Source organism: Corvus moneduloides, chromosome 9 (genome assembly GCF_009650955.1).
Source record: "Corvus moneduloides isolate bCorMon1 chromosome 9, bCorMon1.pri, whole genome shotgun sequence".
NCBI lineage: Eukaryota > Metazoa > Chordata > Aves > Passeriformes > Corvidae > Corvus > Corvus moneduloides.
In genome coordinates this window covers 22,677,799-22,703,363 of record NC_045484.1, presented here as the reverse complement: position 1 = coordinate 22,703,363, position 25,565 = coordinate 22,677,799, and the positions used below count along the sequence as shown (strand labels likewise).

At 49.8% G+C, this 25,565-nt stretch overlaps 1 protein-coding gene across 7 annotated transcripts in view; it reads right to left on the bottom strand.

Annotated features, from left to right (window-relative positions):
- The window catches only part of RNF220 (ring finger protein 220), a 220,847-nt gene that overhangs the window by 51,870 nt on the left and 143,412 nt on the right, over positions 1 to 25,565 (bottom strand). For 6 of the 7 annotated variants that reach the window (XM_032117589.1, XM_032117593.1, XM_032117592.1 and 3 more), the window contains 3 exons: positions 18,036 to 18,081; positions 8,603 to 8,698; positions 4,512 to 4,554 (listed from right to left, as the gene is read on the bottom strand). In XM_032117589.1, the coding sequence (XP_031973480.1) occupies positions 4,512 to 4,554; positions 8,603 to 8,698; positions 18,036 to 18,081 (185 nt within the window). Of the gene's footprint in view, positions 1 to 4,511; positions 4,555 to 4,709; positions 4,877 to 8,602; positions 8,699 to 18,035; positions 18,082 to 25,565 lie in introns of those variants that run through there. The other variant, XM_032117595.1, reaches the window with a different exon arrangement.

Below are 25,565 nucleotides of genomic sequence, written 5' to 3'. Positions count from 1 at the left end.
TTATTAGGCTATCAGAGGGCTTCCAGCACCTCTGAGGCCTCACTTTTAAGGATGTACATTACCCTACACACTGCTCCTGCTGCAAGTGCACATTCTCCTTCAAGATTACACGAAACCATCAGGCACCCAGGGAGTTTAAGTCCCCACAGCAGATGAATGAGAAAGTAGCACATGGAGGTGAGCAAGAATTGGGACACTCTGCAAGGGCTGAGAGTCTGAGTTACGGTCTCTGACTTAACCTAGGAGCTGTGCTGGCTAGGGGAATTGCTCTTCCCTTCCTTGGTATGTAGTTCCCTAATATGGGGCTATGGGAGGTGAGAGGCTGCTTGCACTAGAGAAGGAGCCAAACGGCACTTGACAAAGCCTCTGCTGCTGAGGGCACACTGGTCCCTGCCTTCCCACAGCTGCAGAGAGAAAGAGCCAACCCACCGCTGCTGCCTTACTGGCAGAAGAGACCAAGGATCTTTTCTAACAACAGGCTCTCCCCATCAAGGCTGAGCCTTATTAATGCCAAAAGATCGTGTTACTCTCTAGTTCAGCCGAACTTCCTGGGAGAAAAGCTAATGGATTTTAGTTTTCACTTGTACTCCCTTCCCCAAGCAAAAATTCACCTTCAGGACAGGGCACTAATTACCTCAGAAGTACTCTTATGCAGCATCTAGCAGTGGACACTGCACCAACCTCTCCTGCAGCATCAAAGGACGTGATTAAGTTACTAGCAATATCTCTTATGATTCCCTCCACCAGTTTGAGTGGTCCCCTGAGTCCTATGCAGACATCATTATCAGCTCCTGCAATGGCAGGCCAATCAAATTAAGTGGAAACATTTTTGTCTCCTTTCCAGTGAAAATCATCCAGCTTTATTCCTCCCCCACCCATCAGCTACAAAAGCACAGAACATGGTGGTGGTGGTTGAACAAACTGCACGGTCTGTTTGGAGAGACAGGCTTAGGGTCACCACCAAAACTGGAATCAGCTTCTCAGGGAGGTGCAAAAGGAGCTTTGTAAGGACCTATTTCACAACTCACCTGAGAATGCCAGCTTTGGAAATAACCCTAAATTTGAGTCAAAGATATTCAAGCACAAGAGCTAGCACCTGCTCTCTTCGAGAGGAGTCCTGAGGAGTGTTTATACCTACTTTTGTTAGGCCTATCACAAAAAGCTTTTGTGAATCATCAACTCATCCAGAGCATCTGATGCAAGGGAACAAAAGGCAGCAGTGGCAGAGCACAAAAAGCCATCTCAAGAATAAGCAAAAACAAGAAAACAGATCGTCAAGAAGAAATCTGTTTCAGACCTTAAGTACAATTTGCTGCTCATCTGCCCAAGAGAGAACATTAAAGGCCAGATTCACAAAAGGGTCTCAGTGCAGTTCTCAGATTTGCATGGCCAAAGTTCCACACAGATGATTTCCAGCAACCTTCAATCTGACGCTATTCTCTGGGGTTGGCACCTACTTAACCCATGTTCTGATACACTAACCCAAACTTTGTGCCTCTAATTTTGAATGACTACCTAACCTGCTCTGCACTGCTAAACTCCACAAGCATCAATTTACAGGGTGGCTTAAAGTTTCCAGTTTGGCAACAGTGGAAATAAGGCAAATGAAAGAAATGCCTCCTTTGTCACACAGGTTCACCAGGAATCAGCACCTCATACTCCTGGGTTCACAAGGACACAACCTCTGGAAAAAGTGAGTTTAGTACAGGTGAGAGGTGCAGGACTGACTCACTGAGGCTGACAGGGAAGTTGTGATACAAACACTCAACCAAGAGCCTAACAGACAGAACATTAATCTCCTGCTCCAGAGCCTGAAAATGCATGTGTCTTACTTACAGCTCAATTTAAGCCACAGGTTTGACTCACAGAAGTAAAATTCTGGCCAGTCAGGTACATGTGAACCATGTAACTATTAGGACTTAATCACATTGTGGCCAGGTCAACAGCAGCCCACAGAAGAGATTTCCTCTCTACCCTGTCTTCCCTTAGCTCCTTTTGCACATTTCCAAATGAACACAACAGGATGGAAAACAGCAAGGTCCAAACAAGACTGAGTCACAAACAGCCTGGGCAGCCAAGATTTGGGTCAAGGACAATGTGGGAGAAGAGCAAACACCATGGGCCCTTTTTATGGGAAGTGCTTCTGGAACTCAGCTGGTAAAAGCTTGACAGAAATACCAAGATAAACTGGTTACAACAATATTGAAAAGTACATGTAAAACATAATAAAAACAAACGAATTTTTTCTTTGACAGACTGCATTTGCCATATCCTAAGTTTCTGCAGTGTGTCAATAAAAATATGAAACAAAGAGCCAGCTGTCTTTGGACAAGTCCTGCACAACTTCTCTTCATGTAAAATAATCAAGATTAGGAAACTAACGTTGCACGATCAATTACAAGCTCATTAAAATGTGAGATATAGCCAAACAGATTTTTTTTTCCCCTAAAGCACTCCAGCGTTCTCCACCTAAAGCAATACTGCTCAAATAACTCTTCAACAATAATATGGCAAAGCTTACAAATATCCCAGTTATTTCAGTGCAAACAAATGTGGAGGAAGAAACAAGAAAGCAGGCAGAGTTCAGAAGTACAAATGTAAAGACACATGCAGAGAAAGGAGCAGTAGAACCCACCCAACCATTTGGCTGGGTGCAGACTGGACCAGGCATCACTACAGATATATTCTGGGAACAGCAGTAATCAGTCACAAGAAGCAAAGGTCAGAAGGAACCAGTTCTGATCTAATCTGGCCTTCTTTGGGATCCAAAGCACTTCACCTGAATTTCTGCATCCAGCTCCCTAACATTTGGACCCTCTTCATCTCAGGGTGAAGAAGAGAACGGACAGGAAACCCCAGCATTATTAGGGCTGTATATATGTTCTTTCGTTTGCAATATGGCTGCACCCCAAAAGGTACATACAAAAAGAGTAAAATGTCCAGCAAAAACAATGCAAATGCTGTACAAAACTACCTGCCTCCTTTCAGATGAGCCCAGGTTCACAAAAACATCCAACAAGAGGGGCCAAGAGGAGTTCCCAAGAGGAAATCACAGACTGTGCTGCAGCCCTGCTTCAGGTTAGAGACAAAAGCATAAAACACCACTGAGCCAGTTCAGCAGAGCATGCTCTCATCAAGAGCTTCCTTTCATACTGAAGGACTCCACAACACCAAGAATTTCACAAGTCTGGCTCAGACCTTAAAAAAAAATATTTAGAATAAGGTGACTGCACATTGTTGGCCTGAAAAAAGGTGGTAAGTGGGAACTTAGCCCTAGCTATCCAGCTATGATAAAGGAACAGTTTGACATCCTTGACTCCAGAGACCTCTGTCACACAAAACAAGTCACCACAGTGCAGCACCTCAGTGTATCTGAGCCATCTGAAGTCTCTGTGTCTGCCTGCCAGCACTGGCAGCTCTCTGCACTTGTCTTGGAGTGCAGAGCGAGCACCTGCCAGCAGTTACCTGTAACTGGTGCAAGGTAACTCATCTCTTTGTTCTACAACTTAACAGACTTTCAAGAGCTCGCAGTTTTTTGGCCCTCTATGTTGATATTTAAAATTCCCGAGGCTAGTTCTGAATTCAGCTATGTCTAACTCATCAAAGATCTGGGTCAGTAGCTTCTATTTGCTTAAGACTACACTAAACATGGAGAGCTTCAAATTCAAGCAAACTCTTTTGCTATCAGCATAATCTAAAGCCTTTGCTTTTTTTTTCCAGTAGATCTTCTAAATAAACTCCATCAGCGCAACATCAGAGGTGCTATCGTGAACTATCACATACGGAAGCTCGAGATTAATGAGACTCCTGATAGCCTGAATAACCAAATTCTGACTAAATGTTACATACTAAGGTAGCTACAAGCAGTACAAAATCAGATAGCATAACATTGTTACTATGTACATGGTAAGTTCTGACCTCTGAACTTTGAGAAAAGTTCCAACTTCTTCAGCTCTAATAAAAAAAGTTTCAGCTTTTCTTTCCAATTTCAAAGCACAGAAATGGGCTCTCTCTGAAATAAAAGGACCTCTGATTTGGTTTTTTTAAATACCAGGCCACTGTCCACTAAAAACAGTTGTTTACTTGTTAGGAGCACTCAGACATACAAGAACAGAAGTACCATCCCAGCATCCGTGGGTTTGAGAGAAAAACCCCAAACAAAACAAACCATGACGTCAGATGATGGTCAGGCTTCTTAAAAGTTTACTGCAAGATTCAGCCATAAGAGCTGTGAAAGCTCAGCAGCTAGGGCCCACACAGAAAACACGGCTTTCGGGGCCTGTTTTATACCGGCTGCGGGGATCCGGGCGGTGGGAGCCGCTTCCCTGGGGAGCCGGGGATGAGCGTGGAGGGCTTCACCCCCATGCCCCCTGTGCCCCCCCGGCACGTCGAGGCCCCGGCGAGGCTGCTGGCGGCTCCCGGCCTGCGGTGTGGGGGGCGTGAGAGTGTCACACAACTCGGCCCAACTCTGGAAACTTCGGAGGGGCAGGCGCGGTGGGGGCCGCACTCACCGTTCAGCCGGGTCTGCCGGTTCGCTCGCACCCGCAGGAAGGTCTGCAGAGGGGAAACAAGAGGGAAGAAGCGTCAGGACGCGGATGTAAACATCTCGCCCCACGCCCGTACACAAGGCCCGGCCCGGTCCCCCCACTCCCCGCGCATCCCCGGGACAACGCACCGTCCGCGGGCCTCCCCCCCACCGCAGCACCCACCTCTTCCCGGCCCCCGCCGCCGGGCCCCCTCTTGCCGCTCTGCATAGCCGCGGGCGCCGCGGGCGGGCAGCGGGCGGCGGGCCCGGGATGCGGGTGGATGCGGCGCGGCCCGGCAGGCGCCGCCGATCAGCCCCCGGCGGCCGCCGCCATGTTGGCCCCGGTCATGTGACCCGCGGCGCGCGGGTGAGAGTTCACTAGGCAGTTCCCATGACAACCGACAGGGGGCGGCAGCGCCCGGCGAGCCCGGCCAATCAGAGCCTCGGGACGGCTGGAGCCCGGGCGGCCTGGCCAATCAGGAATCAGGGGCTACTGGGACCCTGTCTACCTGACCAATCAGAAATCGGGGGTACTGAGACCCTGGGGTGCCTGATCAATCAGTAGTCAGGACCCACTGGAACCCAAGGGGCCATGATCAATCCGACCCCAAAGGCACGTTGCTGCCCAGGGGCAGCTGGCCAATCAGAGCCTGGGAACAACGGGGAAGCAGTTTTCCTTGTCCAATAGTGATTGAGCACCCTTTAGGCCGCACGTCACTGGCCAATCAGAGGCTTGGTCCCAAAAATAACCCAAAGGCAGTGGCCAATCAGGCACCAGGGCGACACTCTCCAACTTCCTCTGCCCCGTCAGGGACTGGGGGACGAAGGGCTGTTGCCCAATCAGTGTCCAGGGGCAATAAGACCAGGTGGCCAACGGGCCTTTCCCTGGCCCCTGCCCAGCCCTGGCCCTGCCATGGAGCCCCCAGGGCCTGCCCTGGCAGTGGAATTGGAGCCCTGGGAAAGTGGAGCCCTGTCCTTCCTGGCCGCTGACACCGTCTGCAGCTGCCGGGGCTAGGCTGGGCATTCACCTCAGCTCCAGGGCTCTGACACCTGCCCGCCCTACCCAGAAATGGTTCCTGCCATGAGGACACCTTGGCTACAGGCAGAGCCTGCACTTTCCAGTCTCTCCTCCCTCTTCTCCTTTCCACGTTTCAGCAAACCTGGGAGGTCAAAGCCGTCTCACGGATTTCTCTCCCATATCTGCCGTGCAGCTGTGGTGGAGGATGGCCCCAGCAGACCAGCCTGAGGCTGGGACAGAGCTGAGGGCTACAAATTGGGCAGCAGAGGCTCCTATAAGCACAAATCCCATTTGTTCCCCTCTCTGCAGACTCCTCAGACTTTGTTTCCTGGAATCAAGCCTAAATTTTGGGTCTCCTTTCTGGCACCTGACAGGCTGTCGCTTCTTCTTCAGATGGAAAACAAAAGAACCCCTGATATGTTTCACTGCCCCAGATGATGATGGGCAGCTGGACAGTTCAGGTGCTGGCTGGTGAGCTTTGCACAGTCCTGACTGTCCTACATCCCAGCTCTGTCTGCCTGCTGAACCTGCAGCTGGATTTTCATACATGTGCTTACTTATAAAATCAAAGCTGCTGACTGTTGGCTTTACCCTTTCACTGAATAGAGCTGTTTTTCGGGAGGCACGCTTACCTGAGCTCCGGGGGAAGGAGGTGAGCCTTCTCCAGACAAGGATTAGGCTTTCAGTCACACTACACTTGCTATTCAGTCACAAATATTCTGTGGGCTCCCTTCAAGCCTGAAATGCCATATTTGCAGTATGGTGTATCACTTGTAATTTGCTGTTGATTTCTCCACCGGGTTTTATTCAGGGTTTTATCGAAATGTAACTAAAATGGCATTGTTTTTACTCGAAGCTCCGTCTGACAGAACATACTGTATTTAAGAGGAGCAGCCGCTACTGACCAAATCCATTGGCTGCCACCACCTCTGTCTGATCAGTGTCCATGTAACCAAACTCCAGCAACCAGGCTTGGCACAGGGGAGGCAAGAGGATCCCCTCCTCCCCACATCCAGGAGCCACCCCACTGCCTTCGCTGGAGCTCCCTCTCAGCATGGGGAGCAATGCAGCAAGCAGCAAGTAGCCCAAGTGCTGTGCCAGCCCCTATTTCCGTAGCACTCCTATTCATAAATCTCCTTCCCTAAGTATCCCCATGGTATATAAGCACAAAGACTGAGAAAACGGAGCCACAGGAATTCTGAAAACCCAAACGCCAATAACTCACGTTCTAGCATGTTACTAATACACTGTATAATCATTAGATCACAACACAAGGGACAGTCATAATTCCAGCACACCTCTGCATATGGAAAGCTAAATTTTGCAGACCTTAAAATCACCACCGTGAGAATCTTCTGCTCTGCTTCCTGGGCATGTCCCTTGGTAAGGCAGGCAGACTGAATTCTCGTTCATACTGTGGCTTTATTAAGAATACAGTGAGGCTTTACGCACCCCTGGCACCCACTCTGAGGTCCCTTTACACTGCCAGCACAGCATAACGCAGCCAGCACAAACGTAAATGAAAATCAGGCCCCAGAGGTGTTTTCTCCCTGCAGTGCAGACTTACAGCTCCCATTACACATTTGCATTAAGGGCTGCAACCCTCCATAAAATATGCTCACAAACTTAAAGCACATTAGAGAGTAGCTGGACTCAGCACATAGAGGGGCTTCTGCTAAGAATATTTGTCTTTGAGTATGACATAATAAAAACGTACAGGGACAGAGGGCTGCAAGGGGCCACCAATTTCACAGAGACTGATGTCTGGCGGAGTGGGAAGGAAGGGGGTTCTCCAACGAAGGGAGCCATGGCAAAAGTCTCTTCCATGCCCTTTTGAAATGAACGTAATTTATTTATTAGTCTTAATAAACAGGCAGGAAAGAGAGCAGGATTACCTGAAACAGGCATTTCTGTATCTTCTGCAAGGTTTTGCTTCTCTTACTTTGCACCAGGTTTTATTGTTCATGGGAAGGTAAAGCAGCTATGATGTGACACCAAGTTATAACTCAAAGCCACAAGGGAATATGATCCACAGTTGATAATATAACCAATAAATAAGACAGAGGATGGAATAATGGGCAACAAATGTATGAATCTGCTACTAACTGGACCCATCTCCAGGAAACAAGTTGCAGCTGGGTCTGCTCTGTTAAGAGCCTCAGCACTGGTCGTCAGCCTCTCTCTGCGGGTCCAAACACAGACTTGGTGTGTGCAAAGTGGCTGATGCAGGAAGATGTGAGTCCCTATCTGACCCTGGGCACAGGGTATGGCTGCAGACCACCACAGGATGGAGGGTGATGGGTGTTTGCCACGCTGGTACAGCCTCAGCCCACCCAGCCTGTCCACACAGCAGGTGGATGCACACTTGGGTCTGTGCTGATGACCAACATTAATTTATCTGCTGCCTTTCAGAGCCTACTTGAAGCCAGTGGCTGAGTACAGGCTTGCAGCCAAACAGTTTGGATGTGTGTTGAGTTGGAGTCGAGTGTGCCGGCCTGCCCCAAAAATACAGACTTACTACTAGCCAAGCTGTACCTGAGCTGCTGCCCTCTTCTTCATTTCTTGCCCCATCTCCCTCATTACTCACTGCATCACCCAAGTCAAGACCTGCTGCTCCTCTGGGCAGAGAGTGTTTTATAAAACAGGCTGGCATGGCTGTGGATGGTCCAAATTAACTTCTGTCTTGGGTGGGAGTCATGAGTAAAAAACGTCACTCCTCTGAAAGTTTCTCAATGGCACAGAGTGGGTAAGGACAAACACAGCCATGGAAATAAGACCAAAATGGTGAATATAATGCAACAGAAACCTCTAAAAAGATTTAAAAACATTTTTAAATACCACAGTGGTTCTAGTCAGAGCTGGGAGGACTTTGCAGACAAAAGACCACCTTTGCAGTCCTGTGAGGGGCCAAGCGCTCACGTCCTCATGATGCTGGCAGGAGAACTGGGGCAGTGATGCATAGCCAAGAGCAAGGCTGTCACACAGAGAGAGCTGTGGGCACTGGGGTGAGCTGGCTCTCTGCCTAAGGCTGAGACCAGCAACAGCATCCACCTGCTTACCTGGTATCTGTCTGAGTGATGGATGTCATCTGAGGAGTGGGGTGATGCTGTTGGAGAATCTCCTTCCCGCTTGATTGAGGCCGACAACAAAATTGACTGCAAGAGAAAGGAGAAATTCATGTGAGCGTTGTCAAGCTCTGCCTGTCTCTAAGCTGTCCTCAAAGCCATGGAGAGCATGTGCTGAGCTGCAGGACTGTGCTGGGATGGAATACTGGGCTATGGGACTGGCTCTGCTCTTTCCAAGGGACTTGGCCCCACGAGGGGACCAGGCTGCTGGGTCTAGCAGAGTACAAATGATTCATGCAACAATGTGACAGGCATTTTTACTCCAGGTCTGGTGGCTGGGGCAGAATCAGACCCTGCTGGAAATGATATGTGAGGACCACACCAGAAATTCTCATGATAAGGCACAGGAATGCTGAGGTGGAGCAGTGCTTACATGTCCTCATCCGCCCTTTTTAAGTGCCGCTAAATCTCTCAATAGCTTTGTAAACTGCACTAAAGCTCTCAGCACCTCTGCAGTGCAACTACCTCTTCCTTCAGTAATGATGCTATTTATTTTAATAAGTAGCACAGAAAAAAAAAAAAAGGGCCTTTTAGAAGGTTAAAAAGCTCAGTGATATTTGAGACCTAAGAGATCACTGATAAACTTCAAGTCAATAGTAGGTAAGTCTAAATTCTACACACAGTGAACTCTAGCAGGAAAATTACTATGGGAGTTTGACAGCATCCGAAGAAATGTACACTGAGTTGCAATGGAACTTTATTATTAGAGTACTTTGAGGGAAAAATGCAATTTAAAATTCTAATTTAAATTATAAATTAGCTCAACTAGGCTAAATATAGCCCACTACATTGTGAAAAAATGTACACTGGAAATGCAGCTCTGCAGATGTTTGTTTCTGAGAATCAGCTGGCAAGATTTGACAATAAATGACTGTTTGGAGATGTGTGTGTTTGTGAAGGGAAGTGTAGATATCATCTGAATTGGACAGGTCAAGTGTGGTGACAACATTATTAAAAAGCATAATACCTTGGAGAGAGGCAAGTATTCCAGAAATATTTGCCTCTGGGCTGAAATGAAACGTGAAAAAAATGTGCATTTTTTGGGAAAGATATGAGAAAGTGGAAAAATGACTCAGCATACAAATCGGTTCAGTCAGCAGCAAGCAATCCCCCAGGCTTGGACAGCTCTCCACGAGAACAGCACGGCAGTGCAGCCAGCACGGGCATGGAGGGAAGGAGGCTTGGGGTGGCAGTGGAGGAGGGCAGCTTGGGATACCAAGTTCAGCCCCATGGGTATGAGCTGCCAGCCCTGCCATGAGGGCAAGAGGCATGGCCCAGTGTGCAGTGCAGATCTCTGCCGTAAAGCACAGCTCTACCGGCTGCGGGGAGATGTGATGTCCTGAAAGGGGTCACAGAGCAGTTGCCTGCTGGGGTGCTTGGTTACCTCCTTGGACACAACTGCTTCTGCCACCTGAGGGCTGTGCTGACCACATCTTGGGGCTGGCTTGCTCCTCAGCCCAGCCCAACAGGGATGCCAGGCACTGGGAGGGCCAGTGGGAGCCTGTGGGGCTGGGAGCACCCATCAAGGGCTCCCTCAAGAGCTCAGCCTCCACTTTCCAGGGCACAGACGGGCAGAGCAGGGAGGCTCTCTGGCTTCATGTGTTGGCTGAACCCAGCTGCTAGTGGGCTTTGGTGAACAGCTCATTTATTTCTGGAAAAGCCCTCTGCAGAATTTCTGCAGAGTGCAGACCCCAAGCTCCTGCTGTTGTTTAGTTTCTTTATTTTCTAAATGGAGGATGAGGACCATTTCTGAATAAGCAGGATTGCACATGTCCTATAAAAGAGAGGGATGAGGTTCAAAGCATTCAGTTGTGACTCAGAGTAACAGCCCTGACTGCAGCAGTGTTAATGCTCTAATAAGCCAAGCAACCTGGAGCTGGGAGGGTTAAATCTGTTTTGTCTTCCAGTGTATTCTAGAAAAGGGGAAAAAATACCCATCTCCCCATTCCTTGACGACAGACAGACAAACCCTGCCTGCCTCCAGCTCCCCCCTCAGCTTCTGGTAGCTCTAATCCAATATTATTATGTGAAAAATGGTTGGGCTAGCTATGGAGACAGTAAATTAAACGTTATGTATTAGTTTTTAGCGTGTGGTCCCGGGAAGAACGCTGGCCCCATTTATTCCACAAACCTCCTGAGCACCATGGCAATGACCTCTGGAAAAACGAAGGGCTAAACTAATCCCAAAGATGTCAATCTCGAGGCCTCTTCTACATACACTTGCAGTTTAGATTAATAAACTGTCTATTTTTAAATTGTGTGCAAGCACTTCAATTCTAAATACCTTGCCGGCATGTTAAACACAGCGTTAGAGATGCCAAGTCACACTTCCTCTTCACTCTTAGGAAACTTGACTTCATTTGTTTTTCTCATTTCCCTGCGCTGTGCCACACTTTGCCTCTCGGGCAGCCATGGGGGCAGGCAGGGATGCAGGCTCAGAGGCTAAGGGATTATAAAAGGCACTCACCATCAGGGTGACTTTCAATCCTGCATTAGGCCAGCCTCTACCATCCCAATTTTGGCCTCTTTTACTCCAGATTGTCATGTTGAAGCTGTTTTCCAATGGCTAAGCAGTGAGGATGCCTGACCACAGCATGCCAAGCCAAGGATTTGCTGTTCCCTGCACCCACTCTGCTCATTTCCACCCAGGTCCTGGCAAGCAGAGAAAGGGCAGTGATACAATTCCCATTCCTCTCTCAACTGGGCTCTGGGAAGATGGCTGTGGAGGGAAAAGGTAGCTTTACATGTGCTTTGCATGCCCATGCTGCATGGCAGACCCAAATTCTGGCATCCCAGCCCAAAAACATGGCACTGAGTGCTCTGTGTGAGACACTCCTGATGGGGAGATGCTCTCTACCATGGGACCAGGTTCTTAAGCAAGGTGGGAACAAGCCTTGATGCTGAGATGTCCCTTTTCCCTTGGGGAAAGGCCACTAGTCAGCTCATCCATGCCTAGCTGCCAGTACATCCCAGCTGCCCTTCAGAGTGTGTCTGAGTAGGATATTTGGGGGAGAGGACTCTCCTCCCTCCCTGGTCTCCCCTCCACAACTCCCACCATCAAAGATGGAGCAAGGGCTGTATGTGAGTGGTGGTGAAGCTTCATATTTCTCCCTCCCCTTTAAATCATCTCTCCATTGGGTAAAGGCACTCTCTGTGGAGGTTATAAACCCTGAGAGGATCAGACTGAGCATTACACCTGGGGCAAGCTAAATAAAAAAAGGTCACCGGCGCTTTTTAAACATGGACAAAAAAGCAGTAAAATGTGTTTGGAAAAAAAAATCTGGCATTAAATCATGACTTTTTGCCTGCCTTGCCTCATTAAAAGTGGCCTTTTGGAAGGTAAAATTATCATTGTAAGTGATAAGATCTTTAAGAAAATAATTCACGGCTTCTTCACCCTTTAATATGATAGCCGCCACCGGCTAATTTTTTTCTTAATGGCAACGAGGCCATCAATCTTGTCCAAGCCCTGCACTCCCTCCTTCCTCCTGCCCCTCCTGCCATGCTGGGCAGCCATGGCCCTGCTCCGTGATTCCTTCCTGCCCCTTGGAGCCCAGCCGTGCCGTGCCAAGGAGAAGAGACGTGTCTGGATGCATGGCTTTCCCCGCTTGTGTCCACAGATCCCGAGGGCACATAAGCCTTGCTCATGCTGCAAGGCTCACGCCGGTTGCTCCCGACACGTTCCATGGACCCTGCAACCCTGCAGAGATGAGCTGGGAATGTTTCAGCAGCTCACCGAAACTAGGAGCAACACCTGGTTTACGTGTACAAATACAGGGGCAGGTTTGGTATGGATCAAAGGTGCATGCTGCAGCCTGCGTGCCAGCTGCTGCGATCCCAGGCCATCGATCCCCAGACCTGCTCCTCCCTCCTCGGGTGGAGGAGCCGTGGGCAGCGCTGAGGCAATGTCGGCAAGGACACCCGTGCCAACTCGCCGCCGGCTCCTGACCCGCAGGCGCGCCAGGCGTGGGCCCGGGGCAGCTCGAGGGGAGGGGACGGGTGTCAGGGTGCAGCCGCCAGCCCGAGGAAATGGATGGAAATTGCCGGCACACGCCGCCCCCAGCCCGAAGAGCGGCCTCTCGCCGGCAGCCGGGGCAGGTGTCAGCGTGGGGACAGCCCAGCCGGTGGCTCTGACATTCTGCTGCCTCTCAAGGCCAGTCATTTGAGAGTATTAAAGTGCTGGACTCCTGCTTTCTGAGAGCCCTGGAAAAACATAAGGAGTCTATTTTTCTTAAACAATCCATCACAGCTGCTGTCAGCAGAACAAATACCCTAACCCTGCTTTTTTTTTATCTATCTTTTAAAATTTTATCTTTTTTTTTTTTTTGGCACAAAGTGTTCCCTGCCTGATGCATTCAGCCTTAACTCTGCCGTCTAAATAGGTACTTATCACTTAACATGGAGGTGATGGCTTGACATGTTTTCTGTCTCCTGCCCTCCCCTCCACGGTAGGGAAGACGTCAAAGTGTTGCTAATAGCTGTTATCACTTGGGAACTGTAACCCGAAAGCAATGAGTGATACCAGGCCTTGCTGTGATTTTCCCCCTTAACTCTGCTAGCCATTTTTGTTATTGCTGGAGGATCCCCGACACAAAGATGCTACTATTAGAGCTGAGTTTCCTAGAAGCTTTTGGAGGGTTCACATTTGCTCCTCGGAAAAGTTAGAGGTAAAATTATCTAGTGGCTTTTAGCTGGCAGAGATAAAGGTAGGATGGAGCTGGGGATGAAAGGCTTAAATGTGAGAAGGGTGTGAACAGAAATAATGGTATCAGCAGCTTCTGGTCTTCGCTGAAAATTTCCAGTGGTTCACAAACAGAATAAGCTTACAGAAGTGTGAGCTACTAATTCATTTCTGCATGTTACAGTGACACCTGGGACTGTAATGAAGCTCTGCGTCCTCCTGGAAGAGACACCAGCTACAGAGTGGGAAAAGGGGCACCTTCCAGCAGAACTGCCCATCAGCACTCTGAAGATGGAGGGGGAAAGAGGTCTGGCCCAGGTCTGCCCCTCTCTGCTCCTTCTGCCAAATGCAGTGGTTTCCCCTGGTCTTACGGGAGGGTACAGCTGTTTGGCCCAAGGGGAGTGAGGGGCTTTATTTGGTCATGGGGTAATTTGTTTTATGGAATAAAACCTGGCAGATACTTGGTTTTGGAGTGACTCTGGTATTCATCACCCCAAACTGCAGGAAGCACAGCCAGCTAACACTCATCCTGCATAATTTCCTCTCCTGCACATATCTGTGGGCTGTTCTCACGTCCCCAGCTTGGCCATAGCTTTGCTGCAATACCCAGATTAAGCTTTTTAATCTTTCCTTGTAAATCACAGTTACAGAGGGAGGGGGCACAGATATAGTAAAAGACTTTTCCAACCTCCCAGTCTGTCAGTGACACAAGAGAAGGAGTTAAAACCCCAGGGCCCAGACACCAGTCCCCTGTTCCTACCACCAGACATGATATGGAGAAGTTAAATGATTGTGCTAGAAATTTCATCTCAAGTGAGGCAGCTGGGAAGGGCTTAATACAGACATTCTGTCAAGGTTTAAGGCTCCAAATCTTGCTTGCTTCGAAGCTCTTTTTCCTTGGAGGGCTTTAGTGGTCAAATTTCCCACTAGATGTTGTAATTCTCTCTCAAACTGCTCGGTGAAGCTGTAAAATCACAGGGGTGGGTGGGGGAAGCAAAGAGCTCTAGCACTGTGGCTTGGTTTCTAGCTCTGCCGGAGGTCTGGGAGAAGTGTGCTGGCTGCCTTCCTGCGAGCACCCTCCGTGGAGCTGGTGCACACCTAAACAAACCAGCTGCAGGCATCTGCTGGATGCGTGGGATGGATTTTGCTCGTGGCCACTCACGTCAGTGTTTGTTTGCAGCAAGAGCCAGAGCATGGCCAGGACACAATTTGCAGCCATGTATTAGGAAGCAGCAGTGGAAACTGAATGCTGAACCCACCACAAGAGCTGGGATGCTTCATGGATCCTAGTCTGTTCCCCTTCAGTGATCAGTACCAGCTCTTCCACAGGGGATATAAGTTTACCTGTTAGGTGACAAGTAATGGTCTGCAGCTGATACCCTGAAATATGGGCAGTACTGAAGTGCTCTTAGGTAGCAATGAGGACCCGGGAATGCTGACTCTACAGTTACCACCAGCTGCTCAAGGAAGAGTGGGAACAGTTGGATTTACACCTCGCCAATATGGGTTCAACCCAGTGTGTGCTCCTCTCCTGCCTTGCAAGAGGCAGCCAAGGCAAGGGGAGAGCATGAAGTCCAGGAACGATACTCAAGGGGAACTCGTGCTGCTGACAGCTACGTACAGACTCCTGGGCAGCCAAGCAGAGTCTATGGTGCTCTCCAAATGCCTCTGCGAGACATTCCTGCTGCCTGCTCTGCCCGAGACCCAACCTCTGGCCATGCTGGGGAGAGCTGCAGGGAAGCTCTGGGCTCACAGAGGTCTGGGACATGGCTGGCTTGGACAGACCTTCAGAAAGGGACCTTCTGAGTGACAATCTGCTTGTCCAAGTGCCTTGTCCACACTGGTGTATCACCATCGATTAGGCTTGGTCTCTAATGGCAGATGAGGATCCTGAAAGCTGGAGATCTGTGGTGTTCAACACTGCCTTTGAGCTGCCTTTGCAGAGAGGGAGCCCAGGCACCAAGCAGTGGTGCTGGCTGGAGCCCCAGCTCACAGCCCTTGCTTGGCCATCACTGCCTCAGTCAGCTCTGATAATAGAAGAACCTGATACAATAATCCTGCATTCATCACATCCCATGTTGAGTGATTGGATTTTCTTTGACATATTGCCATGAAAATTGACCCAGTGCAGTGAGTGACAGTTCTTCAGGGGCAGGGGAGCAGTGAGTGAGGAATATGCATTTACATCTGGGCTTTTATTGCCCAGAGAGACATTTGCTGGGGCAACTGTGGGGATGGGGTGGGAGCCAAGCCAGGACACAGATCATGGGAAGATTAAATCCCCTGTCCCAGTTGCACCCCAGGAAGAGCCTCAGGCCAGCACAGAAGTGGCAATGGTAGTGATGCTATAGGCAAAGGTCCTAAATGAGTCCTAAAGTGGAGTCAAAGCCACTGGTGACCACAGGAGTAACTACCAGCCTGCACCCATCCCAGTTCCTATGTCCCTGAGTGAAACCAGCTTGCCCCTGTTCATTTTGCCATTGGATTCTCCTGAAGGATGGCGAGGTGCAGCCCCTTCTCCCTTGCTGGCCTTTTTGTTGGCACCCTGAGAAGGACTGGCGAGGAAACATTGCAGCAGTCTCCTTCCACCAGTTCCCGGAGTGGGAAGTGGGACATGGTACAGGTCTTCCCTGGAGGTGCCTGCCAAACCTCCAGTGATGCCTGGGTGCCTGGACATGGACTGCATGCCCACTCTGGGGGTCTGTCCCCCATCCCTCTGCCTGGGACCATATCAGAGGGACTTCATATCCTAATGGGCTATTCACACCCCATATTGCAAACATGCAGTGGGCACAAAGGAAAAGAGCAGCCTTCATCTCCCCACCACCCTCCTCCTCAATCCCACCTGGTTACAAAGAGGCCTTTAATACCAAGCTCAGGTGAAGGTGACAGCACTGTGCCTTCCCATGCCACACAGGACTTGTCTCCCAGCAAAAGCCACCTAGAAATAATGAATCCTCCTGGGCTGAGAAGCTTTCAAGCTCTCTGAGAAGGGAATGAAAGATTTCCTGATTTTACCCTCTCCCTCCCTGCTCTCCTGGCTTCTTGAAGTTAATGTTCTTAGTCCCAGACGTGACGGGCAAAGGGAAAAGATCCATGTGGTGACAGGGGACGATTGATCTCTTTTACATAGAACGATACTCCAGTCCCAGTTTAATCCCCTCGCTCAAGGCAAATGGGATTCTTTGTCAATGGAAACTTCAAAAGCCTGGCCCTGCCGTGAGATGGACCTTCTTCTTTATCTGGTCTCTGTCAGTCACTCACTGTGTTTGCCTCCAAACAGCTAATCTGTCTTCCTAGCCGTCCTTCTCCCTCACAGGCAATGTGTTTGGGGCCGTTGAGTTATCTACACTGAGTCCTGATGAGGAGGGAATGGGAAGATTGCCGAGTCCAGATGCTTTCATTTTGCTGGTGTCCTTTCCAGCTCCTTCAAGACATCCCAAGGCAGCCTCACACTCTGTGGATTATCAGCAGTGGGTGGGTTTGGGGATTTATCTGTTCTCTGCTTGTTTTTTCACAGGAGAATTAGTCAGGTCTCCACTCTCCTCCTAATCTCCCTGGGACAGGGCACAGGAGCAAAGTATAGTCATGCAGGGGTCAAAGGTGTGGAGCACTATGGAGGATCACTGCAATTTCTATTTTCCCTTGAAAGGTTTGGGAAATTGTTGGGGTTATTTGGAAGTCATCCCTACCTGCCAGGAACTCAGGTCAGCACAGTGGCTCCCAGGCCTCTCCCTTGGTGGGGCAGACAAGGTGTTGATGTACTTGGCAAGACACCCAGCCCCAAGGAGAAAATCTAGAGCTGAAATGTCAGTCTTTGTTTCTGACATCACATGCCAAAAAAATCACCATAAGCTTCCAGAAAAACCAAGGGGGAATGAGACTGGAAAATAATTCTGATGAGATGTGATGTTAATTCCTGTGAGAGATGCAGTGCACTAGTCTGGAAGCCAGGAGCCTCCCTCGCTTGGACTGTGTCACCAGAAGTATAGGAGAACCTGGACCACTTGCCTTTGCCCACCTTGGGGAGCCCAGCATGGTTTTCAGAGGTGATGCCCTGCAGTGCTTCCTGCCACCTGCTCGCCTGCCCAAGCTCTGGTCTTTCCCACCCCTGTGCCACATGAAGTCCAACGAATCAGCAGCAAATCAGTAAATGATGCCCTCTGCAGTGATGCCATGATGCTCTCTGAGTTTTGTATTTCTGCATTCTGAGCCAAAGGGGTGTGGGTGGCTCCTGGGGAGGGGGTTGTGGCTGAGATGGGGTCTTCAGTGATTTGGGCTGCTCCTTGGGTGTGCTTCACTCCCTTGAGGCAGGCCCACTCTCCCCTTCCAAAGCTGGCATATGGCTCTGGCTCCAGGAACTCCCACACTTGATTTCCCAGGCTCAGGCTGTGTGTGATCAGCTTTCATTAGCTGTCATTAGACACAATCTGGAGTCCCAGAGCCCAGCAGCTCCGCCGTTCCTCGGCTGCATGAGGAATGCAGAGCCCTGTGCAGGCACTTGGCTGCTCCAGCCCAGCAGGTGAGTGGGGACAGCAGCTTTCCCCAGTGTCGCTGGCCCCCAAAGTGTGGCCGCCTTCCTGGGAGACATCAGGTAGCAGGACAGGGAGCAGGCTGGGAAGGTCACGGGGTGTAAAGAGCATCCCTTGGGGGGCAGGGGAAATATACTGAGTTGTGCTAACTTACCTTGGGGGTGCCTGCTGCCATGGCATCCTTCAGGATGGAGCTCTTGCTGCCAAGAGAGAAGAGAATGGGGTCAGTCACAAAACTGGCAGGCAAGGAGAGGAGTGCTTTGAGAGATCTTATAAGGTCAAATAGCAAAGCACATCGTTCCTCTTCCCTGGGCCGAGAGCCTCCTCACCCTGACTGGAGGGGCATGGGAAGGAGGGCACTGCCAACTATTTTTCCAGCTGTAACAAAATGGTCATATGAGTGGAAGTCTCCAAACCCAGCCACATGAGTCAAACACTGACTCTCCTCCTGCCTGGGGCTTGCACAGCTCCTCTCCCAGCACCAGGAAAAAGCAGAGCGCAAGTCTGCAGGGGGATAGGGAAGAAAGCCAGGGAGAGGGGAGCAGAGGTGGTGAGCCCCTTGAAGGGTCAGGCACAATGAAAAAAAGGAGAATAGGAAAGAGAAGGAGATTAAATCGGTATAAGAGCAAGGGAAAAAAGATCTCCTCAGCTGCAGGCACACTGGGGAAGCAGCAGCTCTGCTGGAGGCTGGAGTGATTTGTTAATTCAGCTTGTTCCCCATTTAGCAGGGAAGGAGGTCCCTACCCGGTGCTCCTCCTCTCCTGCCCCCGCCAGCGGGAGATGCTATAGATTTAATAACACCTTCCCCCCTCCAGACAGGTTAAACTTGAAACAATTACATATCAAAGCCAACATGGCGGGGAGGCCTGCACTGTAATTTTTTGGTTATTAAAGTAATCTCTCTCATGTAAATTCTCCTGCTAACATGCTGCAAACAGCATTAGGAAATAAATTATTTCCCCATGATTCGATTTGTCAATGCAAAGCACCTGCAGCAGGCAAAAGGCTCTTGAAATATGTTGCCAAGCCCAGTGCCTGTGCTTGTAAGAACACGCTGGTGGGGCGGCTGGCTCCCAGCTCCCCATAGCCCCAGGGAGATGATGGATGGGTGGGTGGTGGAGGGGGGAGGTTAGTGGGGGGAGGCGGGGGCTGGGGAAAGGGGGGGAATGGAATTGTGTTTAATAACAAAATTTGTATGCAAGCCTGCATCCCAGGCTAAGGATGAGTGATCGGCAGCCAGAAAGTATTAAAAAGCCTCGCTAAACAGATGCTGACAATAGAACAAGACATATCAAATCAGATCTACTTCAGAAACATTAATATACACACACACACGCTCGCCCGCGCGCGCGCACCCGGCTCCGCACACCCGCGCTCCTTTCTTCTCAATCACAGCAATATGGGAGACATCAATAAATTTTTATGAGACTTTTAGAAGATCAACACAGTACTAGATGTGACAAAAAAGCAATGTGCCTGTCATGTTCGCTTTGTCGGGGACACTTTAGCCCCAGATGCCGAGCTGCAGTGCCAGCAGGGAAAAATTGAATTTGGCTGGCTTTAATCTGCCTTGATTTGGCAGATGGCTGGGTGTTATGAAATGAGCAGGGATGAAGGAAGGTGTTTTCTCCTGGGGCTATGGCCCCCCTCCTCTCCCAGTGCCACTGCCTTTTGCCCCCTGCCCTGAAACGGTGGAAACACACAGTTATCCACTGCCATCAGGTCACTCCAAATGCCACAGCTCTGCTTCCAGCTACGGTTCCTGGGGACCACGGGTGGATGGGCTGGGGTGTCACCTCCTACACAGCCCCACTTCCCTGAGGGGATGTGCTGTGGGATGCTCACCAAGGGTACAGGATGTCCCCTGTGTCCTGTCCCCCAGCTCTGCTCTCTACCCTCAGGAGGTGTCACAGAACAGAATTAGTCCCTGCTGCCCACTGAGACACAGCCCTGGCACCACCTCAAGCTGTGCAAGAACAAGCATGATGGGAAAGATTTGCATCCCCTCTCCACCTCCAGCAGTACCCTGAATTTTTCAATCACATGAAGTGTGAAACAAATTTTTTACCTTTTATAAACCAAATGCCTTGTTAAAAAAACAAACCCATTTCCTCCCTTTTCTTGTTAAAGGTGTTTAAAATTATTCCTTTTCAAGGGGAAGAGGAAGAACATAATTAATTCCTCCTAGAAGTGGTGTTAGGGCCAGGAAGCTGAAGTTTTCAGAATGGTCAGCCAAAAGATCAAGCCTCTGCTGTTGGGACCGATAAGGAATGGGACCGGTTTAGGTAACTTGGCAAACTTATTTTATTCTTCATCTGGAGGATTATTAATACCCACCCCCTTTCTTACTCTGTAGCTCTACTCTATTGCTAGTAAGAGTTTGCAATTTGTTTTTATTTAGATCCAGAGATGGGTTAGGAATGGGCACAAGCCCAGGTCATCCAAGCACCCAGACCCTGCAATTTAAGGGTGCTTTTCTCCATCCCATGAAAGAGCCCCCAAAGTACAAGGGCTGCAGCCCCCTGCACATCTTAAGGATGCTGGCAGCGGGCTCAGGATCGAAAGGCTGTCAGCAAACAGAAACCTTCCCCTCCATAAACACTGCAGACAAATTAAAAATGGTAAAAGGGAAATCAAGACCTTTAAAGTTCAAACACTTTTCGGTGCCTTTTAAAGTTTTTTTGCTCTAGGCCCTTGCAGACAGCACAATCTTCGGAGACCTTGGGATTCTCTTTAATCACCCAGCCAGGCTGCAGTGGTCTGAAATGATTACACATTTACATAGTAATAACCCCAACACTCCCCACATTATTTCATGGCTAGCATATTTCCACTCAGCGAGTGATCCATGTGTTTTAAATTATAACCTGTACATAGGAAATTAGTTACTAAGTACGATATTCACGGGCTCATCTGACACTTCTAATTAAGGTGATTTACACAGAATTATCTTATGAAATAAAAAAATGGTGTTTTGCTAGCTAATAAAATATAATTACTACCCGCTTTTCTAAGTTACAGTTAGTTTTAATCTATTTGGGGAATTGTTTATCTAGTTCATTACAGCAAAACAACTTCTTTCCCTTTTAGGCAACCCCCCCAAAGTACCAAAGAAGAGCAAGGAACACCCTGGGAAGACCCAGCGATTTTTCCTTCTCTCTCTCCTGAAGACTTTGCCTTTCCAAGCAAGACAGGGCTGCTTCCACACTGGCTCCCTTTCTTGGGGCTGAGACACCAATTCTGTCTGTGCATTCATGTATCCCCATGTGTTTGGATGCCCCCCATGGGGACAAAATAAGGCCCCTGCTCTGGTGCTGCCAGACAGCTCTGCCCAGTGCTACAGCTGCATCACCTGTTAACGGGAGCAGCACAGCCAGATCCCCACGTGCTCCAGGATGCTTGCTGGGGACACACTGCTCCTCTATATTAGGGACCATCAGCTTTAAGAGGAGCATTTCCTCTCAGCAGAGCACTTCACAATGAAAGCAGGATTCAGGCTATACCAGAGACATGCAGATGTCCTTTAATGCTAGGTGCACATTTGGTTAGGAGCATCCCCAGGTGTAAATGGGAATCCCCTGGCATGTCCCTGAGCGAGCCTCAAGGGGCTGTTCAGGCCCAGTGCTTCTGTCATGATTTCCCAAAGGGCAGCACAGCAAGCCAAGCATGTGCCCTCCTCACCCACAGTCTTGGGGTTTCCTCTACCCCTGCCATGGTTGCTATTACACACAATGACCTTCAAGCTATTTACTTTGTTATGGTCCTGCCTTTTGGGGTGTGCTTGCTGTAGGAAATAAAAAGGCAATACACAAGGAGTGGTCCCTTATCACCCCCATGAATGTAGGCTGCTGCTTCTTCCCACAAGGAAAAATCAGGTCATTAGCTGAAGGTTTGAAGTTCCTGGAGCTTGGGCAGCTACAGTTGTTTCTGCTTATCCCTGAAGGACACTGAACCAGTAAGGAGCAGGTAAAAGGGCTGCTTCCATGCAGCTGGAGTCTTCCAGCTCTGCCATTCTTCCGCGGAATCCCTTCTCAGCAGCCCCCTGTTTGACAGGCACCAACCTGTTCAGCTCCCACATGAGATCCTGCAAAACCAAAAGATTTCTACAGGCTGCAGCCAGTGGATATATTTTGTAAAAAAACCCCAAACAACTGGAAACAATTTATTTTTAGCTGCAGGACTTGTGACTTGAACATGTAGCCTTGGGATGCGAGCCCCGGGAGCAGAGAAAGCCTCCAGCAGAGCCGTGTGGATGGCAACACCAGCTGTAAGGGAACAGTCTCTGGGTAGAGACGGAATTGGATTTTTGTGAATGCCAGTTTAAATAAGTGGAAGCGTCACTTGATGCTTAAATAAGGAAATGGGAGTTTGATTTTACACCTAGCTGCAGGTGACAGCCCCCAGCATGGCCAAGCGAGATCTGTGCCATCACAGGAAGCACACTGGGATTTTTAACCTGCTGTGGCTCCCCCAGTGGCACCTGCATCCCATGATAAGGGAAAAGGGCTGAGTGATGGTAAAAAATTGCCAAAGAGGCTGCAGTCAGTCACGGATAGAAATGTTCTACACCTACAGTGCCAGATGTGCTTCCCACATGCTCCCCCAGTCAATATTTGTGAGACCTCAGTGTCCAACAGTCAGTTGTGACAAATCTGACCCACAGGGCAGTCACCCACCTCCCCCAAAGAGATGAAATGCAGCAGAATCATAAAACACTGTGGCATGATCTGACCACGCCGAAATCCCCTATTTGCTCTGTCCTATTCACATCCCCAACTCTTTCTGCCCTGCTGGGTTTTCCTTTAGCAACCTCTGGTACCCCACATCCCTGTTCAGAGTGGATAACAGATTTCTGGGGTGAGGATGAGTGCAGGGCTGAGCAGGAGACTGTGGCTAGCTTCATTTCTCTCCCACTATTTGAAAAGGAGGTGGCTGGAAAAAATAAAAAGGAAAATTGGAGGGAAAGGTCATGCATTAGATTGATTTGGGGGGCTCTTTGCTACCATGGCTATAATGACTGTTTAATTATTCCCAGCTCACGTGGCAGTTCAGAAGAGGCTCTGCAGAAGACATGCATTGCTCCAGGGCAAATAACTGACCGGAGATTTATTTCTCACCCTTGGGTTTCCACACACTCCTTCCCAGGCCTCCCACTCTCCGAGAGTCAGCAGCAGAGGAGGGCTTTGCCCTCCAGAGTTCCAAGCCTCAGCCTTCAAATCCCTGCCCTGGAGTCAGGGAATGGACTGTAGGTACCACAGGTCTGAAGGCAATTTAAGGAGTGTTCATAACCCTTTTGGGGCACTGCATGAGCAAGGGAAAACAGGACCCACAGGTTTTTCATTTGCTGTGCTACCCTGGAAGTTCTGACCCATGAGAGGTGCTTCTCACCTACGGATTATGGACAACAGCTTCTGCCTTCCCTGTGGTCTGCCATGGAGGAGAGGAACGGGGCATTTCTAAGCAGGGCAGGCAGCTGCCTGGCTTGTGCTCTCTCTGCTGGAAAAGCCGTGGGTGAAGGGTCCAGGCTGCTGTCATTGCCACCCTCTAAATGCACAGGAGGAAGCTGAAGGGTTTCTCTTCCCTTTCTGTCCATGATTAATCTGCCACAGTGAGGGGCAGGGACACAAATCAGAGGAGGGATGAAAGAGGATAAATCCATGGTATCAGCAGCACCACATTGGCTAGATAATAAACAGACTCCTCTCCTCATAAATTTCTCTCCATTCCCCCATGTTTCCCCGCCATCAACACTGGCAAACCTGGAGCTGGACTGCTCCTGGCCTTTCTCGTGTCCTGGCTGGTGGGAAGAGCTGTGGCTCTGCTAGGGAACCTGGGACCCTCCACCTGGGCTGGCATCCTTCACTCCCTCCACAGGCTGGGGTGCAGCAGGAGCAGCAGGATAGGACAGTGGAGCCCCATCTAAGCTCATTGGGCTTTAGATGATGCATGGGACACCTGAGCCGACTGTGGCGAGGTGATCCATACCAGCACATGGAGTGGGTGGGAGAATCACCAGAGACACAAAGCATGCTCCCATTTACTTGGTATTTCCACTGTCTCCGCTCCCCAGGGTGGCTTCTTCTCACTGCCTCAACACCACACTGTGTCCTCAGTCCTCATTTTGGCAGCAGCCAGCTCACTCACTTCTCCACACCCCACCCAGGGATGTGACCCTGTTAGCTGCCTTGTGGTGGCAGGTGGTCCTGGCCTTGCCCGGGAATCACCAAAAAGCTGACACTTCCAGACAAGTTTAATTTAAATCTGACAGTAGTCAAACTGCTGGAGAAAGCTTCAGGCGATACCACCCAGCTGGAGATGCATCTGTGCCTGAAACTGGACACCCCAGACTCCAGGGCTGAGATTCCATGCTGAACACCTCTGCCGTGGGCAGCATGGGATGCCCCACTGCTGCTGTGGGGCAGGACTTGCTCCCCAAGGGAATCAGGCCAGAACAGGATGCGAACAACTCGTTCTGTGTCCCTAGAGCAGCTCTCAAACACCAGCCTGTCCCCGCAGCCTGGTTTTGCTGGTGAGCACTGGCTGCAGGACAAGCATGGAGGACTCACACCCAGGAGGAGCACGAAGGAGACATCACAGGCAATTAACTGCTCGATTGAACACCTTGGGGGATGCCAGAGCCCTTTGGGAAAGCCCCTGGGAGCACTGGGAGGGCACAGCCAGGGAGAGGGTGCTGCAGGAGAAGTACCGAGTCCCACCTGCAAAGCACGCTCAGGCACTTAATAGTACCTGTCCCCAGCATCTCCCCAGGCTGGATTTATGCCTTGAGGGGTCACCTCTGGCGAGACTCTAATAACACGACTTTATTAGCTTTCTTGTTCCTTCTTTAAGATACAGTAGCAAGGGGGGAGGAGGGCAGCAGCACCTCGGGAAAGAGCGGGGGTCGTACGGATAGGAAGCAGCTGCCCTCGCGATTCCCCTTCTCGGTGACAAGGGGGAGAGGGAGAAAAATGATGCTCCCTCGAAATTTATCATGCACCCAATTACAATGTTAATTGGCAAGTCCCAGAAATCAATTAATTCGCAAATTTTTTTCAATTAAAAATTAAGATAAATCATAAAACGTTATTAAGCAAAGGCCAAACTCCATGAACTTTTTTTTTTTGTAGGCATCTGGGTTTTTTTTTAATTTAAATAAAAAAAAGAGCTGTGTTGCCAAAGCCCGATGCCCTTGAGTGCCTTTGCTGAAGCACAGGGGGCTGTCATCAGCAGGACTGGGCTGAAGACAGATAAAAAAATATCGACCAGTCGGACACACTGCTTCTGCTTTATTGATCAGGCGGGAATTTAACTTGCTGTGCATATCCACCGTGTCAGCAAGGGCCACGGGCGAAATTAAAAGTACTTGGCTTGGAGATGTCGCCTCGATACCGGGGGGTGGGGAGAGATGGAGGGAGGGGGAAGAAGAGGGGGAGAAAGGGAAGAAAAGAAAAGAAGAGGGTGGGAAAAAAAGAGGGAAAAAGAAGGAAGAAAAGAGACAGGAATAAGTTGAGGAGAAGGAGGTTGCAATGCCTGCTTGCAATCTCACTTGTTGGTCAGGGCTCTTTCCCTTCTCTGGAGAGCCCGCAGGTGTCTACTGCATGCAAGGAAGGGAATCATGTATTCCAACAGAGCTTGGAAAAAACCCTTCTCACTCTAACCTCTCTCATCAAGAGGCTGGGGGACC